Source organism: Diadema setosum, chromosome 8 (genome assembly GCF_964275005.1).
Source record: "Diadema setosum chromosome 8, eeDiaSeto1, whole genome shotgun sequence".
Taxonomy (NCBI): domain Eukaryota; kingdom Metazoa; phylum Echinodermata; class Echinoidea; order Diadematoida; family Diadematidae; genus Diadema; species Diadema setosum.
The window spans coordinates 17485843-17510720 of NC_092692.1; the positions used below are offsets into that span (position 1 = coordinate 17485843).

Sequence of the window (24878 nt, forward strand, 5' to 3'; positions counted from 1 at the left end):
ATGTATTCCTCTGATCTATGCCTAGATTTCAGTGGTGAGTACACTGTAAAAAATCGGTGTTAGATTTAACACCACGGGTGTTAAATCTAACACCGATCAAACTTCAATAAAGGACCACACCCACAGGTGTTAAAAATGCACTGTGATGGTGTTGAAAAGTGTTCACCTGACACTTCGTGGTGTTAATTTGACACTGTACCTGGTGTTATTTTGACACTGTACTGGTGTTAATTCAAAAATGACACCACATGGTGTTGATTTGATATTTGCTGGTGTTAATATCAATGGTTCAACACCCGTCCAACTTCAATAAGGGACCACACCAGCTGGTGTTACTTTGGTGTAAATTTATTTAATAATAATAATAATACATACATACAATTTCTATAGCGCCGTTCTCCACTTTGATTAAATGCTCAAGGCGCTTTACAATAGGTACATCAAAGCAAACAGATTGAAAATACAAGTACATCACAGTAATAGAAGAAGATGAAGAAGCAGAAAAAAAAGACATGAAAGTCTGTCTTCAAAAGACACTGGTCTTCAAAATGCACTGCTAAACAGATAGGATTTTAAATTACTCCTGAAAGATGTTATAGAGCTTGAGTCTTTCAGCTCACGAGGAAGTGAATTCCACAGTGTTGGTCCAGCGTGAGCGAAAGCACGTTCCCCCCAAGATTTCCTAGAAAACGGAATATGTAAGAGACCTGAAGTTGAGGATCGAAGAGTTCGTGAAGGTTGGTATTGACGAAACAAACAAACATTGTAATCAGGAGCTGTTCCCTCAATAACATGATAAACCAAAAGAAGTATCTTAAACCGAATTCGCTCCTGTACAGGCAACCAATGAAGACTCTTCAGGATAGGTGTGATATGACTGCGTTTACTTGACAAAGAAACAATACGTGCAGCGGCATTTTGTAGCTTTTGTAATTGGGCAATTTGCGAGTTTGCGAGTTTATTTTCACATTTTTTCAAAAATCTAGTATTTTAATGTAAAATTCTTGATCGTCTTGTTTAAATTAAAAATCAACAAGAAGTGCAGTTACTATGAAACTCTTCAAAAAACAGTTTAAAATTTAGAAATGACACCCATAGGTGTTAATTTAACACCATAAATGAGCACCGAAAATTTAACACCAGCTCGGTGTTCACTATTTAACACCGGACTTTTTGCAGTGTAAGCATAACAATGCTTCCAAACATTATTCACGTACACACACACACGCAGACACAGTCACAAAGTACCGGTATAGTTCGAGCGCATTATATGACAGTGGATGCGGTGAGGATTCTGTATGGTCATGTACAGGATTGAGTTTGAGCAGGGATGTTGGATGTTTCCCACCTCCCTGGTTGGAGTATATATAGTATATAGTGACGCATCAAAATCTGCCATCGCTTACACCTCCCTGATAATAGTAAAATATACAAATCGAGCCTATCTGGCAATCCGACAATAACACTTCGAAATAGATACTATTATGGAAGTGAGTCAACCTAATCAAGACTCGGACAGTCGGACATTATGATGACTACGGAACTATCAAAGTTCGGATTAATCTTGTCAGTTGAAATTTGTTTGTCGTTGTATTATAATTCTTTTCGAGTTATTTCACACATGATTAAACCATCCTTCAACAGGACGAATCCTGAATCACATAATGAATATGACTGTGTAGTAGTAAGTTTTTCAGTTGGAAAATCCTTAGTGTGAACCATAAAATCGCCATGAAAGATTACCCGAGAGGGAAACTGGATGTAAAAAGCAAACAATGGTATAGAACTTTTTGGGCGGTGCATATCTTGTTCAAGAGGGTTGATACCAATAAAACAGCAAAGTTAGAAAGAGCAAGTCAGTTTTATTTCCGCAATATAGAAGGAGAAAGAATGTAGAAATAAATCCTACCTTTGCAGATCTTGGCTCCCAACAATGCATCCAATGTAAGTTCTCCCGTGAATCTCTTATAGAATTCGAGGATTCGGTCAGTAGCATCCAACAAGTGTGTGATCAGCCAGCCGGCCATTTCTACCGGAGCCGCGCTCTCGGCGAGAACGTCGCGCAACAGCCGGCTCCCGCCGCGGCGCAGTCGATGAAATAGCCGTGGAAACTGTTGGTGAGAGTGCTCGGATACACCTTCAAGTTTGAAATTATTCTTAACCGGTGTGTCTTCTAAAGCGTTAATTCCATTGCACACACATACAAAACACAGAGATCCAAGTAACAAACGAAAAGTGGTGAGGGAGTTGGAGGAGACCATAATGTGGGATTTGATAGTTTTATCTTTACACGCTCTCGCGAACGTATACAAACTGTTTATAATAATACACTGTAGTATCGTGGTAGATGATTATATTGTTGTCAAAACTTCAGATGGAAGAGCAGTAGACAAGGCTTATGACAATGCCAGTGTTTACTGCACGCTGATCAAGTTCAACTACGTATCGTTTAAAATTTTGGTTCGAGCGAAATGAATAATCTGCGCTCTTGGCAGCGGGAAGTGCAGTCTCACCGAACGGCTGACGCGAAGTGAAAACGAACTAAGACCTGCACCAGCCACCATGGTTGCCGCCACTTTTGACCGAAAGATCTCAATCGATCGTTCGCTATCAGCGATCGTCGGGTATCGTCATTCGCTTGTCTGTATAGCCTATTGTAATACAGCCAACTGATAAGATATTTTATACACTGAGCAATGTCTGGAGAAGAACACACAATATTATCAGAAATCTAAACTCACGGAAACAGAAAGGATGCGTACGTTTGTAATTATTGAGGAAAATCATCAAATTATGTTGGTCTTCTTTATGCAAAAGAAAAAATAGAGATTAAAAAAAAATCAGTCGATCTGTGTGTGTGATTAATGACAGATTTTAGCCCAATGAAAAGTCTGTCGTATTTCATAGTATTTTTCAATTCTCATTTTGTTTTCAGTTCTCATTCCTTCAGATTTATTCTGCCCATAAGAAAACGTTTATCATGGTGAGCCACATGACTTGAATCCTTTAATTATTATGGCATGTGACTTGAGTAACGTTGATAAGTAATTAGCAGAATTGTGACTCGTCAGGTTGAGTAATAAATAAGAATTCGAAGTTAACTGTTCTCCTACGATTGTTGATATGTGAGCAAGGATACTTCTGAGCGTGAATTACAGTATACTGTTACTAACATAGTCAAACAGTCAAGTCCTATGATTCCTACTTTTACAAACAAAATTTCTCCTCACAACGGGAAAGTTATAACCCGAAGCTTGACAGACCCTTGCCTGACGTGACAACAAGCAATTGATGCAAACACTTTAATTTAGAAGTTTATATTTCTTTTCTTACACTTTCATGACGCCACAGACTTATATATACGACGCTTCATAAACCTTCTACGGAATGAAATGGAAAAAAAAATGTATTTTTTTTTTTAAATATCGCATCGCAATGACTGCATAGGAAAGCATTATGTTGTCTACAAAATTAATATAGATTAATATTAGATGTTGGTGTGGCATAGATGGGATTGCTGGATGTTATACTACACACACACACACACACACACACACACACATATATATACTCTCTTTCTCTCTCTGTGCGTGTAGAAAGTCTCTTATTCCTTGCCTAATATATATATATATATATATATATATATACTCCGTAAAAGACGTGGTTTTAACGAATTTTCGCCCACAGGGCTTTGTCAAGTCAATGGCAGATTTTAGTTTGTTTGTTTGTTTGTTCATTTTCCATCTGAAAAGATGGCTGGATAACCCATATTCAGCTATAGAAGCTGTTCTTCCACGGGCTCCAGTTGGATGTGAGGCGTTTGAAGAAGGTATAAATCAAAATAAAAGATGCGTCGTTCAAAATACGTCTTTCCACAGAGTTTTCTTAAGAACCACTGTCTTGAACCAATACTTTATTGGACTCCGAACAGAAACCTATTGCTGTTATACAGTATAATTGTATGCACACACACAATATGTATGTATGAATATATATATATATATATATATATATATATATATATATATATATATATATATATATATATATATATAATATATAATATATGTTGCGAATTCACGTATTGGCTCCAATATAACGAAGAATCAAGAAATAAACTAGTAATGCATTATTTCGCCAGTAAGAATGAGTTTATTGAGTCGCTCAATAAACTCATTCTTATTGGCAAAATAATGCATTACTAGTTTATTTCTTGATTCTTCGTTTTATATATATATATATATATATATATATATATATATATATATATATTATATTATATATATATATATATATATATATATATATATATATATATATATATATATATATTATATTATATATATATATATATATATATATATATATATATATGAAGTGCTTGCTTCCAAAAGGCGCTAAATTCGCCATTTTTCAATAGATTTAGCGCCTTTTGAAGGAAGCTTTTCATGCATGTGTGTGTGTGTGTGTGTGTGTGTGTGTGTGTGTGTGTGTGTGTGTGTGTGTGTGTGTGTGTGTGTGTGTGTGTGTGTGTGTGTGTGTGTGTGTGTACTTATATAAATCGTAAAGAGAAGAGTTGAATGAATCGTCATGTAAGTAGAGAAAGAGCCGCCACAGGGTATATTGCAAGGGATCGGGGTGAAAACCAACAGAAAGGCATAGTATGGTGCTCTTGTTTTACCAGACTGTGTCACACAGGAAACAAATTATGTTCCTGAACGTGATAAAGTTGCATGCATTTAATGTGTTCCAATAGAAGAACGCACTGTCGCTGATATCTGAACAATCTTCAATCGCATTTTACGTGGCTTCCTGCATACTGCAGTAACAGCGCACGCTCGCCTGACAGATAAAATCTAGAATGGTGTCTCTTGTCGCAAATCTCGTCGGTGGACGTGCTTGCAAAGAATGTATTTACATCTAAAGTACTTCATAGTGCACATTCCCGTCAGCTGGGGAAGGAATACTGGCTGAAGAAAGCACTTGAAGATATAAGCCAGTTCACAATAAGCCAGTTCGCAGCTCGACATTACGCATGAGCAGAAAAAGGGTCATTGAAATTTCATACCAACAGGCATGTTGGTTCTTGAATTCACTGGGATAAGCATCTGTGATCTAATGATTATTCATGTCACCTTATAAAATGGTGCTTGCCAGCACATCCACCTGACAGCAAAAGTGGTGTTTGCCACTATCATAATAAAATAATAGAGTGTTGATTAATTCAGTGCAAAATATTGAAATGGACGCTTAATTCCCAAGTTTTAATTGACGGATCATTCTCGTCATAATATGGTCTACGCAAGTTCATTCCTTGTTTCGACAGGATTGATGAATCCCACAAAAGCTTATGCATTATGTGACTCTTTAAAACGAGTGAAGTGCCCCTAACCGACTGAGAAAAAAAAAGGTAATTCGTAACAATGTGCCCATGAGCTTATTCTGAACTAGCTTATTAGCTTATGTGCAAATTGGTATACAAGACCTTTTTCGCAGTTGGTTAGACACTTCATTCGTTTTCAAAGCACCATAATGCGTAAGCTTGCCCGACTTAACAATGCATTTATGAAATGAATCATGTTGAAACAAAGAGTGAACTTCCGCATAGACCATGTGAGACTAAAGGTCCGTAACACACTTTCACTTCGGCAGGCATCTATAACTCATGATGATTTCGTTCTATTGGTATTAACGCATTAACAACCTTTTCCTACTAAAATTGGGATTCTTGCGGCATGTCAGGTGGATGTGCTAGCAAGCATCGTTTCAGAAGGGAGGATTATTTGAATAATCATGACTTCAAACTACAAAGGGATGCTTATCTCAGTGAATTTAAAATCCAACAGGCATTGACAGGTCTGATCATATTACGAATGACCTTTTTTTTTTTCTTTCTTTCCTTTTAACTGCTCATGTGCAAAGTAAAACTGTGAACTGGCTTACTTAGTATTGCTAAATCCTATCCCCAAGTACATGTTTCCACCAGGCCACCTGGTTCGACCACCTGCACGGTTCGTCGACCGCTAGAAGGGGCGTTCTTATACAGCCACGGAAGATTAAAAAAAAAAAGACCCGTGATTGCTGCACTGAGTTTCAGATGCACTGATGGCCAGTGAAACCAGAGTGATCCAATGGCCTGCTCATAAAAGTGTGCTTCCCTGCAATGTCTTTTGTCAGACATATTAATAACTCGATGTACGATTCATCCATGCAGGTAGTATGTTAAAAGCGTGTAAATGAAATCTGTTCGACTGGACTTACATGTGTGAAAATCACGAAAAGAACAGTCCGTGATTTTCACAAGTAAGTCCAGCCGAACAGATTTAATTTACATATTAATAACATGGATGTAATTAGCTGAGCGTGTTCACGATCATCACACTCATCCATGACAGAATTCAACGTGGAGCTTTATGTTAACGTGTAAGATGATTTAAGTTTACTTTATACAAAGCCCCCCTGCGTGCCACGTATCACTGGAAACGTAAGCATATTTCCTTTTCATATTATGTAATGATCGAGTAAAGAAATAGATATCAAAATGTTACGCAACTTGAAAGAGTGTTCGTCTAATAACCAATTCCCTTTACGCTCTGATCTCCGCATTCGATTTCACGGAGCTAGTTGATGTTCTACCATATACCGTATAATTATAGTTTTTGCTATACAATGTCCTCATATCTCACATACCAACGGTGAATTCATTATGTCTCGTCTCTTTTTATCATGACCGTAAGAATGAATATCTGGAGCCAAATATATATGAGTAATATGTTACCGGGGTATATTACTGTAATATGTTGAGACGCATGGCGTGGGAACGCTGCAGGGAGCGCAGCGACCGAGCTGGAGAGGGTGTGGGAGGGGGTATCCGTCCTCCCTCCAAGCCTCCACCTGACGGTGAGTTATCTTTTGCATTTTTGGAACTTGAATTCAGTTATTGGTGATTTTAATGCCCATTTTGGGGGATACTTTCTTTTTGGAAAATTATAAATCAAATATTAAGGAAACAGGACAATGTGAATATCAAAATTCAATAATTGTTGCATGCCTAGATATCTGTTACTCCTTGCTTTTTCTGCCTAACCCTGCGTCTTCACTTGTAGGGTTCCTATACAAGAAGTCTATATTGATTATGGAGTTGGAGTGGGGTATTCCCCCTCCGAGGGAGCTTTCAATAAGATTCAACGATTTTGGTGCCCAGGGGGAAATAAGCGTGATTAACGTGATAATGTAAAGAGTTGCCAAAGAATTACACTTTGGGGAAAAAAAAACCCAGAGTATTTACAAATATTGGTGCATTTGTTATTTTTTCTCTCTTTTTTCACGACCAAAAGTAGTCAAAACTTTAGTTACAGAAACCTGTACGTAGGTGGCGTCATGTCAACGTTCCACACAAAATCCTGAACAACGACTTGCATGTTGCAGCTGCTATCATCCTAGCGCTTGGTGCTGCATGCACGACGCACGATCGCTCGACTGACTGTACTGTACGACAGCCGCTAAATGCACGTGTGTTTATTCTGGGAACCACACACAGCACAGCTTCACCAGTCTAGCCCGACCATACAGCGACTGGGCGACCTCGGCTTCCTATTAAATCTGTACTCCACGATGTCGCAGCCGTTGTCGTTCTTATGAAATTCAGCCATTCTGCACGTGGAACATGACCTAAATCAACAACATCAGTTGCATCACATAAAGGTAAGAGCTAAATAAGGGCGTTATTATCGAAATGTATGTTTATATGCACACCAAATCCAAAGCAGTAGATACTGTGGTCCCATGTATTTGAATCTCAGTAAGTGAGGAAAGTATGGTAAGGTTTGAGTTATTGACTTTGAGACTTCAGATTCGAATTTGAGGTGCAAGATTACCTTCACACCTCCTCGTCAAATGATTTCTAAACATGTGCAAACTCACCCTAGTTATTCAGTAACCTGACTGCTGTTACACAGCACACAGCTCAGCTCTGTAAACCTGTCGTCGATTGTCACAGCGCTGTAAATTACACAAAGTGTCGTGCTTTGCATGGCATCCGCATCTGGTTGGGTCTTTGGGGTAACATACATTAGTAGGGTGACCTAAAATAATTGCAGCTGAGTTTCCAAAGCAAAGTCGGATAGAAGTTACATTTTAATGCTTTTACAATTGTCGGAAAACCTTGAAATACTCTGCACATAAGCAATTGGGGCTATCCTGGGTTTTAGGGGTCTAAATTATTTTGGGCTGCTAACTTCAGCACAGGCATAGATACGGAATATGTAAAGCCAAAATGGTTTCACCATAACCCTAGCCTAACCTAAGCCTAAACCCTAACCCTAACCCTAACCTTAAAACCCTAACCCTAACCCTATAGTTATAACCCTAACCCTAATCCTATTTGGCTTTCCATAGTCCGTATCTATGCCTGTGCTGAAGTTAGAAGCCCAAAATAATTTAGACCCCTAAAACCCAGGATAGCCGCAATGGGTATATTACAAATACGTGTAGCGTGGCGCCTGCAGTAAAAAGTAGCGATCATTTGATCTGAATGTAGCGATCACAGCGGTGTCATCTATATATCTAGTATGGTGTCTTTGGTGTCTCTGAAAAGCTTAATTTGTTTTTCCTTTTTCTTCAATAAAATTTTGCAAAGACAGAATTACAGAGCAGTTGAGCATATGTGTGTGCATTCCTTTATATCATATCCTAGTCTTTCTTTTCTTTCTTTATTGTTTCCATTTTCTTTTATTTTCAGGTATTCCTAACTTTGCCTTTCCTTCCTTTCTTTGAGGACTTTTCTCTGATTTTTCTCAATTTCCTATTCAATCTCATTTTCTTGCCTGTATCTAGTGTTCTTTGTTTCCTTTTGGTTATGTTTCCCTCCATCTATCTTTCCTTTCTTTCCACTCCATATTAATCTTATAAGTCTATATGTTTCCTTCTTGTGTATCTTTTTCTTAAGATTTATTTCTTCTTTTTACCTGTATAATTCTCTGTCTTTCTTTCCTTTTCATCTTTCCTTTCATCCAGTTTTGATTCATCTCTCATTTTACTATTTTATTATTGCTTTTTTGTTTTCAACCTTTCTTTTTTTTTTTTTTGCTTTCCTATTTTCTTTTTTCTGTTTTGTAAATGTTTTGTTTTATTTTTCCCAGGTTAGCTGTAGCTGTTTTACTTATCTTCTCATTCATTTCCCACTTTTTCCATCCTTTTTATATTCTTTCATCATTGTCTTTATATAACCACATTTTCACCACCTTATTTTATTCAAACTCACAACCTCACAGTCAACACAACAACCCCAAACATAGCTCAATCAGTACTGCCAGACTCCGTACAAGTTGATGGAAAGGCACAAAAACAAATTGATCTTTTTTTTTAAGATACCATTGAAGAACTTGCTTGTGATCACTATGAGATATTCAGATCAGTCGCAGTGCTCGCTGCTGTGCCATGAATGTGTTTTGTATACCTGTGCCGCGCAGTCTCGTAATGTGCAACGCAGTTAGCACAGAGTGAACTAGCTGCAATGTGCAATTGACCGTTAAAAGTGTCAAAATGGAGAATATTTCATTTCTACTGGACTTTGATCTCTCTCAGAGGCAAATATTTTTGGTTGTTTGATATTTAGAGTGAGTTTGTACATGTGTTTGGAGATCAATTGACGAGGAGTTACAAAAATACACTAGTGCCTTATCCAATTTTTATTTCTGTTACTGAATAGCAAAACTTCACAATCTATGAATATGGACATGTTTCATATCAGAAGAGTTGTTAAATTCATTTAATTCATGTTTGTTTTGTTTTGCTTTCTTGTTAATTTTAACATGATAACAACTAGACTAAATACGGTACATTATCATTATCGTTGATTGTCAATGTCAGTCAATGATGGCACTAATGTATTTTCGTAACCATGTAGATATCTCTCCCTCTCTCTCTCCATATGAGCATGTCTTGATCTTGCTCTCACTCTCACACATTTTCAACTGAATACTTCTGACTTGACAGAAATCATTGTATATTGATTTTTAGGTCCCGGTTTTAAAACTGCACTAGAAAGATGTGTTGCACGATATTAAATTGCTAACTTCAAGCAAGTTGTTTTGAGAGATGACATGGAACTTAATGTCAATATCAAAACTTCCTGACAACGGACTTAGATGAAATTTATATGAGTGATCAGAAACATATTAATTAGTAAGTACGTATTTCTTGTGATTAGTGGGGAATCTGAAAAGTAGAATTCATGATATCTACATTGTACATGGACACAAAGTACTGTAAAACATGATATATTCGCGGCACGAAATTTTCGCCAATTGGAGCCGACAGCCTTTTCCATGGCATGAAATTTTCGCGAATTGCCACTGGCGTTCAATGCTATAGTGTAGACAAGATATTTCGCGAATCTTGGTGCTCGCGAAATTCGCGAAATTAAAATGCATGCGAACATTCCTCGTTTTACAGTACATTAGTGTCTCAATAACGACAAATCATTGATTCCATCAACAATAAACTCACATGCAGTATTTTTTCCCCAATGTTCAATACCTACAGCTCCCGGAGGGACCTCAAACTGCAAGTTGCACTACAGTGGCAAGAGTGACTAAACTGCAACAGTGCAAGGTACATGAGACTATGGCTCGGCTATTGAAGCCATCACCAAACCAACTGCGGAATCTTTTGCAAATTTGCAGAGGAACGCTCCAGAGTCAGCCACCCAAAACCGGGATCCTGCCACACGGGAGAGCTTTGTCACGCACCACTGACTTTAAAAGGCAGGGATCGGGGCAGAAAGATGAGTACAATGTTGGCCCAAAGAACAACAAAGATTATTCTCCTACAAAGAGATACACATCAACCCCAATGGTGGAGGAGGATGCGGCTGAAGGAAGGATGGATGAAACTGATGAAGCATCAGAGGCTGGACCAGTTGGTGAACAAACTTTTGGACAAGTGTCAAACAAGTTCAAGCACAAGGTAAGTGAGGATGAAAGAATATTTCCCCAAACACCATGAAAAGAGAAACAAAATGAGAGGGGGAAAATGCAGCTTCTAGTGTTTCACTAGTGTGGAATGGAAGATTGTACAACATGAAAATGTATGCATACATTTTCTCTCATGACAAGTGCCGTGAGTTGGAATCGCTGTGATGATAATATACAATGTGTATATTTTTATTTCTTGAAATCGCAGCAGAATATTTTTAATCCTTGTTTCACTTGTTGCACATGACTCAAGATTTGAAGTGATTCTATACTAGGTATCATTTGTTGTGTCCACAGTTCAAGCCGCTTGGCACGGACCTGATAGAAGAGCTGGAAGAGGCAGAGCTTGGGGACGACTGGGTGAAGCCCGAGGTAAAGAGACACACTCCTATCTATTATGGAAACCAGATGAAGAAATTGGTCAGAGAAGGAAAGGTGAGTATGTTGAGATTCTCAAATTGAAATGTGTTTTAACTTTCAATATAATTTCAGATGATTCAGGTTATGAAAACATAATGCATTTATAAGCTGAAATTTTCATGCACATATTTTTTCATGAATTGCTACTTGCTGAACATTTTGTGTTGTTAATTTCACAGTTGTGAGAGTCTAGTTGTTATTTCCTCACCTTACATGAAATTAATTCTGTAATTCTCATGACATTAAGTAAGCTGTCATATACAATTGGGTAAAATTATAAATCTCCTTACGTATGCTTCTTTTCTGTGGATGTGTATTTTTTCATATGTTTGAGGAAGCATTACTGACTTTGTTATTTTAACTATAGTTTGCTTTTCTTTCAAAAGTTTTGATGTGTCCTATGAAATTAGGAGACCAACTTAAAAGGTCAAAAAGTAATTGCTTTGTGTTGGTTTACTTAACTCATCATGAGAATATAAATATTCTGCAAGAAATGAAGTGATGATCTATTCTAGCTGTCACAAGATCTGAAAGAAATTTTCTGTTGTTAGTTTCCAAGTCATGTTAAGAAGCACAGATGACATGAATGGTTGTACCAGTTGATTTTTTTGAAACTGCTTAAACATTTTTGAGCCAAAGGAAATTTCAGTCTGCTTGAGGACCACCATCTGTAAATAGATATATTCTTATGTTTGTGGAAATGTTAATTCTCATGTTTCTTTTAGATATCATGTTTTTCTACCACTTCTCTACAATTTTTATTTTTGTCGTGGTTATTGTCACCTTACTTTCAGCTCCCAGAAGCCATTGAGATGCTTGAAGTAACTATGCTGAAAGAGGCAAAAGTCTTCCCGACAGAGTTCAACTACAATGTCCTGATTGGGGCCTGTGGAAGGGCTGGCTACACAGACAAAGCCTTCAAACTCTTCAACAGGGTAAGGTGCTCACCTGCACAGATGTCACAGGTTAAATTTGAGCCTAAAGGGAAAGTTGTAACTTTGTTTATTTAAAAAAAAAAAGAAAGTTGTAGTTGTTGTGTTCTCAGTGCACTTGGCATATTATATCAGAGCTACTATGCTGCGATGTTTTTAACTTCTAGTATTTTTTAGCCAATGGAACTTTGATCTCAATTTTACCGTTTGCTTTATCCCGTAGTACTTTAAAATGCTAGGTTTGTAGAGGTTGGTGGTACTGTTGGTAATGCATTTGATGTCTAAATTTTCACTACAGGTAATCAGAGCTCACTCTTTGGAGAACTGTTACATCCGCAACACTGTTCAGTTCCTGAGCATCTGATTGTCCACAGCATAACATCACTCTTACAAGAGTATTCAGATCGCTTCCCTTCCTAATAAGTTGCCCAACCCCTGCATGTAGTAAAGTTTCTACTTTTATTATTAGTCGTCAGTTTGTATCATGTCATTTGACCTGTTTGTATTCATAGTAAGAAACATAAAAAGTTTTTGTTCTCCCAACCAGATGAAAGAGAGAGGCCTCCAGCCATCAAGTGTGACCTACACATCTTTGTTCAACGCCTGTTCCCAGTCTCCTTGGGCCAAGACAGATGGACTGACTCGACTGAGAAAGCTTCATCAGCAACTCCTTGAGAAATCCATCAAGGTACCTCAATGCATCATGAAATCAAGAGTCAGAGTAGCATTACCTTAAGTTGTAGAGAGGTGCCTTTGAGTAGTGATATTAACATCATCTCAGTGTGTGTATATTTGAGGTGCTATGATGTCAAGTTTTATGTCAAATTACACACCAAACAAAGTTTTGAATGAGAATATTAAAATATGATCAAGGTCTTAGAGCATTTTTTGAACCAGAATGATACCCAGAGAATGAATTGTCAAGAAATAGTCAATGATTATTGTCTATTGTCAAAGAGCTTTTTGATTCTGAAGTAATCTTTTGTGACATATAATTAACCCTATTCTAACTGGGCTATTTGAGACCAAGTTTTTACTGGGGGGGGGGGGGGGGTCAATTTGACCCCCCCCCCCCCCCCCCCCCCTTCAGATCTCGGCCGCCGATCACGCGATCGCCGCGAAATTTTGCCTGAAGATAGAGCTGGATGTCAACTGCAAGATTACATGATCATACAATAGAAAAATATTGCCTTTCTATTTTTAATAAATTAATTATGCAAATTTGTGCATGAAATCAGATTTTCACCTATAACTCCATTAAAAAGACTGGAGGATTGCTAAATTTTTGTGTCAGAATTCCTCAAGACACATCAAACAATTTCTGTGTAAAAAAATAGCACAATCAAAATCAATTTCTTTTGTTTTCTATTGTTTTGTTAATTTCTCATGTATTTTATTGTTTTTTCGACCTTTTGTTTTCTATTGTTTTTTTGCCAAAATTTGTTGCAGGCACTTTTTCAGGCTTATCTACACTAGAACTGATTAATTTCAATGGTTAAAAGTTGAAATAATCCTATTTATATCAATTTAACCAAAAAACACAACTTGCATTGGATTTGCACACGATATCATGAATTTGAGCTGTTTTGGGGTTGACATGCATATGCAAAACATTACGTAACTTCAGAATGGTGTACCCGAACGTCGCAAATTTGGTCTCAAAATATGCGGGAGCCTTCAATGAAAAAAGTCGTGAAACGACGCGGCAAAATCTTTGCGAGTCGCGAAATCGTGGCGCGAAATGTCGAGGGGGGGGGTCAATTTGACCCCCCCAGTTAGAATAGGGTTAATGCTTGCCTTTCAGTTTACATTACTAGGTGATATGATATAGAACTATTCCTTTTCCTATTTTGTATTGACAAGCCCAGTTGATGACATTACTATCATCTTGTAATAAGATGTGTAAGATGGCAAACAGTCATATTTTCATGAGTGTGGCCTTCAAATTCTGCTTTACTATGTTTTCACCGACTCCTCCGTGTTGTTAACAGGTGAATCTGATTACACACCATTCAATGATGAAAGCCTACGCCAAGTGCGGCGACCTGGAGATGACCTTCAAACTCTTCCGCCACCTCCTAGACGCTGGGGTCCAGCTGATGCCCAAGAGCTTCTCCTTCCTCTTCTTTGCCTGCGCCGAGGACAAAGAGTCGGGCTTCCTCTACGCCGTTGAGGTAATTACTGGATGAACTTTGACCTCTGCCAGAGGATTGAGTGGTCCCTTCACTTTTGCGCTTTTTCTCTCTTCACCATTTATGTTGGCCCTCTGTCACGTTGCTGCATTACTTGTGATTCTCATAAAGATTGTGGTTATATTTACATGTAGTAGCAGTTTAGTCTTGATGTCAAGACTAAGTACTTTAGTTACTAAATAATGCTAATTATCACAATTCTTGTAGTAGTCAGATTTAAGCATTGAAAATGTTGAACATAAAAAAATGAAAAAGACATGCACACAGATAGATGTGTGAAGGTAAAAAGCATAGCTGCTAATTTGTTCAGTTTTGTGATATTTAGGTGGTTTTTGTCCCCGCCGAACGAGTTCGAGCAGGGGACTATGAAACGGGCTCCGTACGTGTGTGTGTCCGTCCGTGCGTCCGTCCGTGCGTCCGTCCGTGCGTCCGTGTGTCCGTGTGTGCGTCCGTGTGTGATCAAAATCTTCAATTTGCTACTTCTCTGTCATTTATGAGCCAATTTTGATTCTGTTTGCTTTATATGATAGCACTACATGGGAGCTTTGAAACTTCTACACAGAATTTCAGTCGTGACCTTTGACCTTGACCTTTGACCTATATTGTACATTTTGCTACAAAATGCTACTCCTTCGCCATTTCTAACCCGATTTCGATTCCGTTTGCTTTATATGATGGCACTAGGTGAGGGCTTCAAAACTTCTACACAGAATTTTGACCTTTGACTTCTTTGACCTTTGACCTTGATTTTTGACCTATATTGTACATTTTGCTACAAAATGCTACTCCTTCGCCATTTCTAACCCGATTTCGATTCCGTTTGCTTTATGTGATGGCACTAGGTGAGGGCTTCAAAACTTCTACACAGAATTTTGACCTTTGCCTTCTTTGACCTTTGACCTTGATTTTTGACCTATATTGTACATTTTGCTACAATATGCTACTCCTTTGCCATTTCTAACCCGATTTCGATTCCGTTTGCTTTATGTGGTGGCACTAGGTGAGGGCTTCAAACCTTCTACATAGAATTTTGACCTTTGACTTCTTTGACCTTTGACCTTGATTTTTGACCTATATTGTACATTTTGCTGCAAAATGCTACTCCTTCGCCATTTCTAACCCGATTTCGATTCCGTTTGCTTTATGTGATGGCACTAGGTGAGGGCTTCAAAACTTCTACACAGAATTTTGACCTTTGCCTTCTTTGACCTTTGACCTTGATTTTTGACCTGTATTGTACATTGGCTACAAAATGCTACTCCTTCGCCATTTCTAACCTGATTTCGATTCCGTTTGCTTTATGTGATGGCACTAGGTGAGGGCTTCAAAACGTTACACAGAATTTTGACCTTTGCCTTCTTTGACCTTTGACCTTGATTTTTGACCTGTATTGTACATTGGCTATAAAATGCTACTCCTTTGCCATTTCTAACCCGATTTCGATTCCGTTTACTTTATGTGATGGCACTAGGTGAGGGCTTCAAAACTTTTACACAGAATTTTGACCTTTGACTTCTTTGACCTTTGACCTTGATTTTTTACCTATATTGCACATTTTGCTACAAAATGCTACTTCCGGCGGGGACATATATTACGCACCGCGTAATTTCTACTTTTCCTTGTTTTTTTAATTCTTCATCAAGAATAAGGAAATATTGTTTTGTAAAGAATTTTTGTCTGAAATTCAATGTGAAATGCCAAGTATGTGCACTCTCCCCATATTGTAAATGAACCATGACTTTTGCCCTTCAAAATATTTTCTTACAGTGATTGAGTATGTTGTTTTTCTTCAGAGGTCCTGTGCCATGTAAACATCACTGTGTGCCAAAGGCAGTGTTACCTCTTCTGTACTTTGTCCTTTGTGGTCTTCTCATGATGATGATTTAAAAATACAAAATAAAACGTAACATAAACATTAAGAAAAAAAAAGTGATTTCTCAAACAAACCGTTTTGTTAAAACATCGCTTAAAATGATATCAAATCTCTCAGAAAAACAGTTCTAGAACTATCAGTACTATCAGTGCTGGCCTGGGACAGTGTAAATTCTTGTTTCCTTTTTTACAATATTTTTGTTTCCCTTTTTACAATATTTTTACAGTCAAGAATAGCAAAATTCATGAAAATTTCAGCATTTTCAGTTCTTGTTCCCAGTGACTTGTGTATTTGGATGGAAGAATCTTTCAACTAAGTAAATAACCTTATACACGCTTGTTTTATCTAGTAAGAACCATTACTGAAACGAGGGAGCACAGCCATTCCCGTACATGCATCTTCATGTAATATTAGGGTAGTTCTGTAATAGCGATTCTATAGATGACAGTGGTAGTAGTGAGGATTTTAACAGAAATGATTACAATGATATGATTAGGTTGAGTGCAAATTTCATATGGATTTCAGTTTGCAATTGTGATGGTTTATCACAAAGATTGTAAGCCACTGTTCTTTAAAATGCACAAGGCAGTGTATTTCTTTCAGAATTGTTTCACCCCATGGTAGAGGTTCTTGCCTGTCAAACTACTCTGGTGTGTCCAAACTTGCAGAGATGTAAGATTCTCTATTCTGTCTCTGTAGGCATGGAGACAGATGCTAAAGCAGGGGATCAAGCCAGATGTTTACATCTACAACCTGCTGCTGAGAACCACAAGAGACTGTGGCATAGGAGACATGGAAACGGCCAACAGAGTGCTACTGAGGAGCACCCCTATCGAGGCTGATCGAACTCAGGCACTGGAAGAGGGGACAAACGGCCAGAGCAGGAGGATGGGAAAGAGAGAAAAGTTGTTGGGGCGGACCAGGGAGGTCGTGCCGCTGTCTGGAAAGAAAGCTGAGTTGGTCGTCTTGGAGCCTTTACCTGTCAAGGCAGACTTTGAGGAGGAGATCAGTGAGGCCTCCTCAGAGGATCCGTGGCTGGATGACAGGATTGATGAGGAGAAAAGGGAGACAGCTGCTCTGCAGGACAGGACTAGACATGAGATGACACCTCCTCAAGAAAAGGAAGTCATCTGTCATGTACCAACGACAGGAGGAAGCCATTGGTGGGAAGCAGATGTTGCAGCAACGGAGATTCCCAAATCACCAGGCAGTGTGGATAATTGTGAGGGCAACCTCACTACCGTGACTGTTCCAGTCCCCGTGGATGTCCAGCTTGCTCCGGCCGCCACCTTCCACCCCTCAGAGGTCCCCAACCTCCTGGACATCTCTGCAGACATGAGCAATGTCCAGTCCCTGGCCGCTGTCAGCATGCCCTCGGATCGCCTCGCTCTCCTCGGAGGAATGCAGGGATTCCTGGAGAATATGAAGTGCAATGACAGCAGGCCAGACGTCAAAGGCTTGTCCATTCTAGCGGAGATCTTGCCAGCAAACAAGCAAGAGGAAAACCACCTGCTGAACTATGTAATGGATGAAGGAATCAAAGTTGACATTGATTTCTACAATGTGTTCATCAGACGAGGGACACGAAGGAAAGACCTAAAGGGTGCCAAGGTAACTTCAACTGAATTTCACCTTCCCAGAAAGCATCATATAAATGCAGTGCTCATTTATACATTACAATGCTGACAAAACAATTGATATATATATTATATATAATATTTGTCTATTACCTGAGATACTTTCATGTCTTTGCTGTCATGAATGAAGGGACTTGCTGAAAAGTGATATTTCCCCAAAGAAATAGTTTCTCTTATGTTATAAAAGAGAATAGAATTCATATTATAAGTTTTCCTGAATACCTACTCTCTGTAAAGCCTGGTAATGCTATGGATTGGTCTTTCACTGTGTTGAAAACAACAGCACTCCCAGGTTTGATTCTAAAAAGGTTAGATTACTTCCGGAAATTAGTCATCATGTATAATGTAATTTTTCCATAGTAGTCAACAGTACATCAGACACATTCACCCATTTTACATTTTCATGCAAAACATCATGTATGGATAACAGTGCCTCCGTTTGGAGCTTCGTCTGCAGGTACGCTGTCTTTATGAATGTTTACTGTTGACAGCAGAATATTGGTGACTAGAACATTCTCCTCCTTCCCTCCTCCTCCTCCTGCTCTGCCTCTTCCTTCTTCTCCTCCTCCTCCTCCCCCTCCTCCCCTTCACCTCCTCCTCCTCCCCACCACCACCTCCTCCTCCTCCTCCCACCACCCCCTCCTCCTCCTCCCCACCACCTCCTCCTCCTCCTCCCCACCACCTCCTCCTCCTCCTCCTCCCCACCACCTCCTCCTCCTCTTCCCCACCACCTCCTCCTCCTCTGCCTGTCCCTCCTCCTCCTTCTCCTCCACCTCCTCCTCCTCCCTGCCTCCCCCCTCCTCCTCCTCCTCCTTCTTCTCTCCCTCCTCCCCCTCACCTCCTCCTCCTCTTCTGCCCTCTCCCTCCTCCTCCCTGACTCCTCCTTTTCCTCCTCCTCCCCCTCCTCCTCCCCCTCCTCCTCCTTCTCCTCCCCCTCCTCCTCCTCTTCCTCCTCCCCCTCCCCCTCCTCCTCCTCCTCCTCCTCCCCTCCTCCTCCTCCCCACCTCCTCCTCCTTCCTATCCTCCTCTTCCTCCTCCTCCTCCTCTCCCTCCTCTTTCTCCTCCTCTCCCTCTTCCCCCTCCTCCTCCTCCCCATCATCATCATCTCCCTCATCCTCCTCCTCTGCCTCTTCCTCCTCTTCCCCCTCCTCCCTCTCCCCCACACCTCCTCCTCTCCCCCTATATCCCTGACTGGTTATCACAGAATATCCTGGTCCATGTCCGGGAGCAGAAGCTGTACCCCAACCTTCGCACCTACGTCAACCTGGCAGCGGGGTGTGCCAAGCCAGAAGAGGGCTTCCAGCTCCTACAAGAAATGGAGGTGGGTGGAGGCAGGATCTGCAAAGTCAGAAAATAAAGTCATGAAATATTGATATAAGATGAACTATAATGAGAGTATTTCACACTGCTGAAATGTTTGTGATCTGAATTTCATTGTAATTGATGTATAGTCATTAAACAGTTGCTGAATATAAATAGATGTTAGGTCCTTTGGTCAAAATTGTGAAAGTGTGAATATAAAGATTACCATTGTGTAAAGTCGTAATTTGCAAAGTAAGGGGTAAGCTTAGTAAGGGGTAAGGAACAGTTATGAGTCACTGAATAATTTTCCAGTTTCTACTTGATTAGCAATTTCAGCTGATGAATTCATATTATTTCTTTCGTATTGTTCCATATTCCACATTTTTGTACAAATTTTACATTCCATTTGATTTCAAAAAGTTAGTGTTGCAGTCAATTTTAGATGAAATTAAGCAAATTCATAAGGACATATAAATAATGTGTATTCCGAGGAACCTACTAAAAAGCAAAAGCTTTTAGGATGTAGGCTCCATGGGTATGGTATAAGTGTTAATACAATGTGTCAGTGTCAATGTCAGTGTCATTTCAAATGGTATCCTGTACACTTCTGTGGAAGAAAACTGTGATGCCATTTACCAAAGAAGTTTGTGTAGTAATGATTAGAAAAATAAAATGCATATTAAATTGCAAAGCGAAGCCAGGAAAGTGATTCCTTGTAAGTAATGCATGCCGTTCAAACATTTCAAATATATAATGTGCAACTGCATGCAACTGAAGACCAGTCTAATTCAGACGAGTGCGACTTGCTTCCCCTTCGTGTCGCAGGAGTCGGGTGTCCGACCTACGGGTCACTTGTATGGCGCCCTCATTGGGGCGACCCAGAGACACAGGAACTTCCCGTACCTGATGGACGTGCTGAGGCACATGGAGAAGACGGGAGTCAAAGCAATGAGAGGATCATCACGCAGTTGGAGCGCATTGCCAGCTTTGGAATGGACAAGGTGAGACAAGCATGTTCGCTGTGACGCTGTACTCGGGGGAAATCACAGCAATTCTTGATTATAAAGAGACTACATTCGAAAAGTGAGCGGTGCTACTCATGGGGCTGAGAGACCTGTATGCAGTGAATGAGTATCTCTGAGTTTGCTTTGTTTTTGATTGTCATTGTATGGTATACTTCAAGGTGGAACATTCGTGAATTGAAGCCTACAGCAAAACAGATGACACCTACAATACCAAGTTTGCATATTTGTCATCATCATCATCAACATCATTCAAAGTCCATGTATCTCACTCTGTTGGGTTGGACAGTTCATTTCCTTGATGGCTCTCCTTCAGGTAGTCCTGTCAGTTGGGTTAGTGTAGGTAATATTAGACGCTCTTCTGTCTTCTTAGATTGTTTCCTCCCGTGTCTGAAGGGGTCTCCCACAGTGGATTCTTCCCAGCAACCAGGAAATTTCCTATTCTGTGGAGCTGGTGGATCTCTTCCCTTGCTCCTATCCACGTGTCCACACCATATCTCAGTCTGCTCTGTCTCATCTCCTGTCCTATCCTTGCCAGGCCCATTGACTGGAGGAAATTTTCATTTCATGCCTCCACCAGGAGTTGTTGTTGTAGGCATTATGTTTTCTTGTTGTCCTTCCGTCTGTCTTTCCATCCGCAATCAATTTTGTGTACATCGTAACTTAAGCACTGTTTGAGGTATCCAAATGAAGCTCTGCATATGTACGTACAAGTGGATGAAGCTGCGTGTGTCAACTTTTGGGCTCACATGCTCAAGGTCAATTCTAAAATTCCACTATTTCCCGCAAATCTGTACAATGCTTGAAGGTATTTACATATTTCCGGATTCAGATGTGAGAAGTTAGCAGTATGGATTTAATGCTGTCTAAATAAATGGATTTCATGAAGATGTAAGTCATGAATTATAGGGCTGGGTGTGGGATATGTGTTTTATCTCTTTGATTCTATTTTAGTTTTGGTACTTTTTATCTTGCTTACAGGCTAAAGAAAATCAGAAAACCCATCGACCAATCAAGAAGAAAGAGTGAATCAGTTCCCGAGGCTTCTACACTATGTGGTTGACTCGCATGGAGGTGGATGTGCCGGAGCACCCATGGAGCAAATTCAAGACTAGACAGGGAGACGGAAGTGAGATCAAATTCCATGAGACAGCAGTGTGAGCAAGGATGCAGACCTGCAATATCTCTCAACTTTTCAGAGTATCATGTGTTTGGTATACTGTAAAACAAAGAATGTTCGCGTGCATTTTAATTTCGTGAATTTTTCGAGAGCCAAGAATCGCGAAATTAAAATGCATGTGAAGAAAGTTCTTGTCTACACTATACGCATTGAATGTTAGAGGCAACTCGCGAAAATTTCATGCCATGAAAAAGGCCGTCAGCTTCAATGCGCAAAAATTTCATGCTGCGAAAATATTGTGTTTTACAGTATATTCAGACCTTAAGGCCTGGGGACATGATGTTATTATTTAGAACAAATAAACCAATAAAAACCTGCAGTGAAGACCTCAAGTCTTTGTAGTCATGCATGTGCCAAGACAATGACTACCAGATTTGTATTTCTACAACTTGCGTGGACAAACACTGGTTCAGTGGAGCAGTGTAATAAGCTATATGAACGTTTACCAAAGTGACTCTGCATTCGCCATTGTGAAGCCTGTCAGAAATTATTGTGAGGCTCTGATGATCCAACACTTAAGAATACCATGTAGGTTTGGCATTTAAGTACCAATCCAGCAAATTGGACACTCATAATCGTATGACATCAAGGTGGTATAGTGGTTAAGTCCAAGGGTTTGTAAACCGAATGTCTTGGGTTTTAATCCCACCTCTAGTGTTCATTCCTGGGCAAGATGTTTTCACCCACGATGTCCCTTTAGACCCAGGTGTATAAATAAGTACAGCGGCAATGCTAGGGTAAAATGATAGCAGGGCCCTCTGGGTTAGCAGTGTTAACACTTAAGAGGCTACCCTGGAATGAATAAGATCATATATTTTTATAGTCTTATTATCATATTATAGTTGACAATATGCAGGGCTGCACACTTACCCTTTTTTTGTACTGGTCCAACCTATCTGTTGGACCAGTAGGTACCCAGTTTTCCACTTTTTACTGGTCAATCCCTGAAAAAGTCACTGGTCTGACAGTGATTTTTACTGGTCCTGGACTGTCCGACCAATGCCAGTGTGCTGCATTGCCATATGATATATTCTCCCATAGTCATAACATGCTTGGAGGATCTCCCAAGGGAGAAGATGTCCGTTGAATATTACGACCAATGAAAGTTAGAGTTGAGTCCAAACACACTTCATCTATTAATCCCATAATTCAGCTCAGATTGTGATTTGTGTCTGGATTTTGTACACAGAATGTTGGTACACATACTGTATACGCCGTTATTTTCACGAGATGTTGTTTTCCCAAATTGACGCCGACGCTTACGTTAATGCTCTATTAACAAAGCGCATGGAGACAATTTCGCGTGTTGTTAAATTTGCGATCCAACTGCAATTCGCGAAAATTGAACCCTCGCGAAAATAACGCCGTATACAGTATACAGAACATTAACCTCAGGATTTGAAATTCTACATCACAAAATTATACATGTAAGTCACTTGACACTGTCTGAGGTGGTATAGCCTCTCTTCAGAGCATTTCAAATCCTTTGGCTTCATTGTGCTAAATGTTTCTTCCCTCACTGTCTGTCATTTACCAAATGTAGTCAAACAAATTTGTGTATTGACTTTGTGCTGAAGGAAGCGGAGTAAACAGATAAATTTCTTTGAAATACATGTACATTGTATGATGACCAGCCATCACCAATGCAATTCAATAAACTTCAGTTGTTGCAAAGACCTATCTATACCTAATTGTGTTGAACTGTGTCCAGCATAAACAGGACTATTGATTTTTAGGAAAACAAAATTTGCAATGTTAATGATTTGTTGATATCATTATCAGTGGAAAGGCTGTATTATTATCATTATTATTATGGACCCCCCCCCCTCACATTGCTGTGGTTAAATATTAGATTTTCAGATAGAGTGAGTGAGAAATCACGTAACAATTACAGAATTTGGTTGGGGGAGGGCATTCTTTGACTTGCTAGTAGATGATTAACCAACATTTTATTATGCAATGTGCTTTTTTGTTTGAAAAGTTTCCAAATATTTCAACCAAAATATGGACCAGATCAGTGAATTCCATTTCTAGGGGATGTTGCAAGAAACTCACAAAGGAATTGCAAATCTCCAAAATCGAATCACGTCATGCAGTCGATTACAACTCGACTTACTTGCAGCGTCCCCATAAGAATGTAACAGCTCCTTCATCTCCCCTCCCACACACACTACCCACACTCAGTTCCTGTGCTCCCCCACTTATGTTCCCTCAGTTATTGAATACAAAATGTATTTTCTCCCCCCATCTCCTTAAAGAAAAAAAAAAATCCTGCAGTTAATAGCCTTGTATGACACCCCCCCCCCCCCATCCCCCATACACTGAAAAGCTGCTTACAGTCCAGTAATCTACAGGTGGCTCAGGGGCTTCAGCACCCCTATGAAAAGAACCATTCTCAAGGGCCTGGGTCAACCACGATGTTGAATGCACAGATGCTTGTGTGCATGAGATACATATATCACTTTCTTCAGGGATCATAGGCTATACACTACAGTGGATAAGTCCACTGAGTTTGTGTGTCTGAGTGTGTGTGTGTGTGTGTGTGTGTGTGTGCGATTTCTGTAGAGTTTAAGGGTGTGTACAGTTCTGGTCGAGGTTAGATTTAGCTTTTAACGTTTTGCAAATTTTCAGAAACCACTCTATGAGATGTCAAAGAGCATGCAATTCTAAGGGGTATCAAAAGTTTAATATTTGATGAAAATCGGTTTTGAATGGCCGAGATATCCAAAAGCAAGGTGAAACAAAAGAGCCTCAATAAAAGGCGTGGCCTGTCGCCTTTCATTATTATCACTTTTTTTGATATCTCAGCCATTTGAAAACCAAACGTTGAATCCTTCTTAAAATTACATGCTCTTTCATATTTCATAAGAGGTTTCTCATTATCTCACTTAGGAATGTTCAAAACATGAATCCCCACCTCAACCAGTACTGTAAGTTTTCAACCATTGTAGGTTTGTGTGTACACGATGTACCATTTTGTGTATGTGTGTATGTATGTGTTTGTGTGTGCGTGTGTGTGTGTGTGTGTGTGTGTGTGTGTGTATGTATATTATGCATTCAACACATCTATACCGAGTACAGTGCTGGGTAACAGATACTAGTACATGTATTTCCATACACAACTCAAAATTACGATGAAAGGGATGTTATAGTTTGGATGAAATGGAACATTCAGATTTTAATGTTTTGTGAGATGATTAGAAACCACCGATGAAATATTAAAGAGCATACAATTGTAAGAGGAATTCAAAGTTTACAGTATTTGATGAAAACGGTTGTGAAATAGTTGAGATATCCAAAAACAAAACAAAGTGGTCCTAATGAAAGGTGGTTTGAAGGGTGGG

The 24878-nt window shown here is 39.5% G+C and overlaps 2 protein-coding genes across 2 annotated transcripts in view; one reads left to right on the top strand and one right to left on the bottom strand.

The window, feature by feature from the left end:
• LOC140231607 (UPF0764 protein C16orf89 homolog) overlaps positions 1-2039 on the bottom strand; it is a 47479-nt gene extending 45440 nt beyond the window's left edge. Inside the window, exon 1 of the mRNA XM_072311758.1 lies at positions 1910-2039. Coding sequence (XP_072167859.1) covers positions 1910-2027 — 118 coding nt within the window. The 5' untranslated portion in view covers positions 2028-2039. The remainder of the gene's footprint in view (positions 1-1909) is intronic.
• Positions 2040-10626: 8587 nt separating this feature from the next.
• Positions 10627-21417, top strand: LOC140232107 (pentatricopeptide repeat-containing protein 1, mitochondrial-like). The gene is made up of 9 exons (XM_072312255.1): positions 10627-10968; positions 11274-11411; positions 12191-12331; positions 12876-13016; positions 14320-14502; positions 17093-18004; positions 19235-19351; positions 20158-20333; positions 21336-21417. Exons 1-9 carry the CDS (start codon positions 10627-10629, stop codon positions 21415-21417), a joined length of 2232 nt encoding a protein of 743 aa, XP_072168356.1.
• Positions 21418-24878: the final 3461 nt, after the last annotated feature.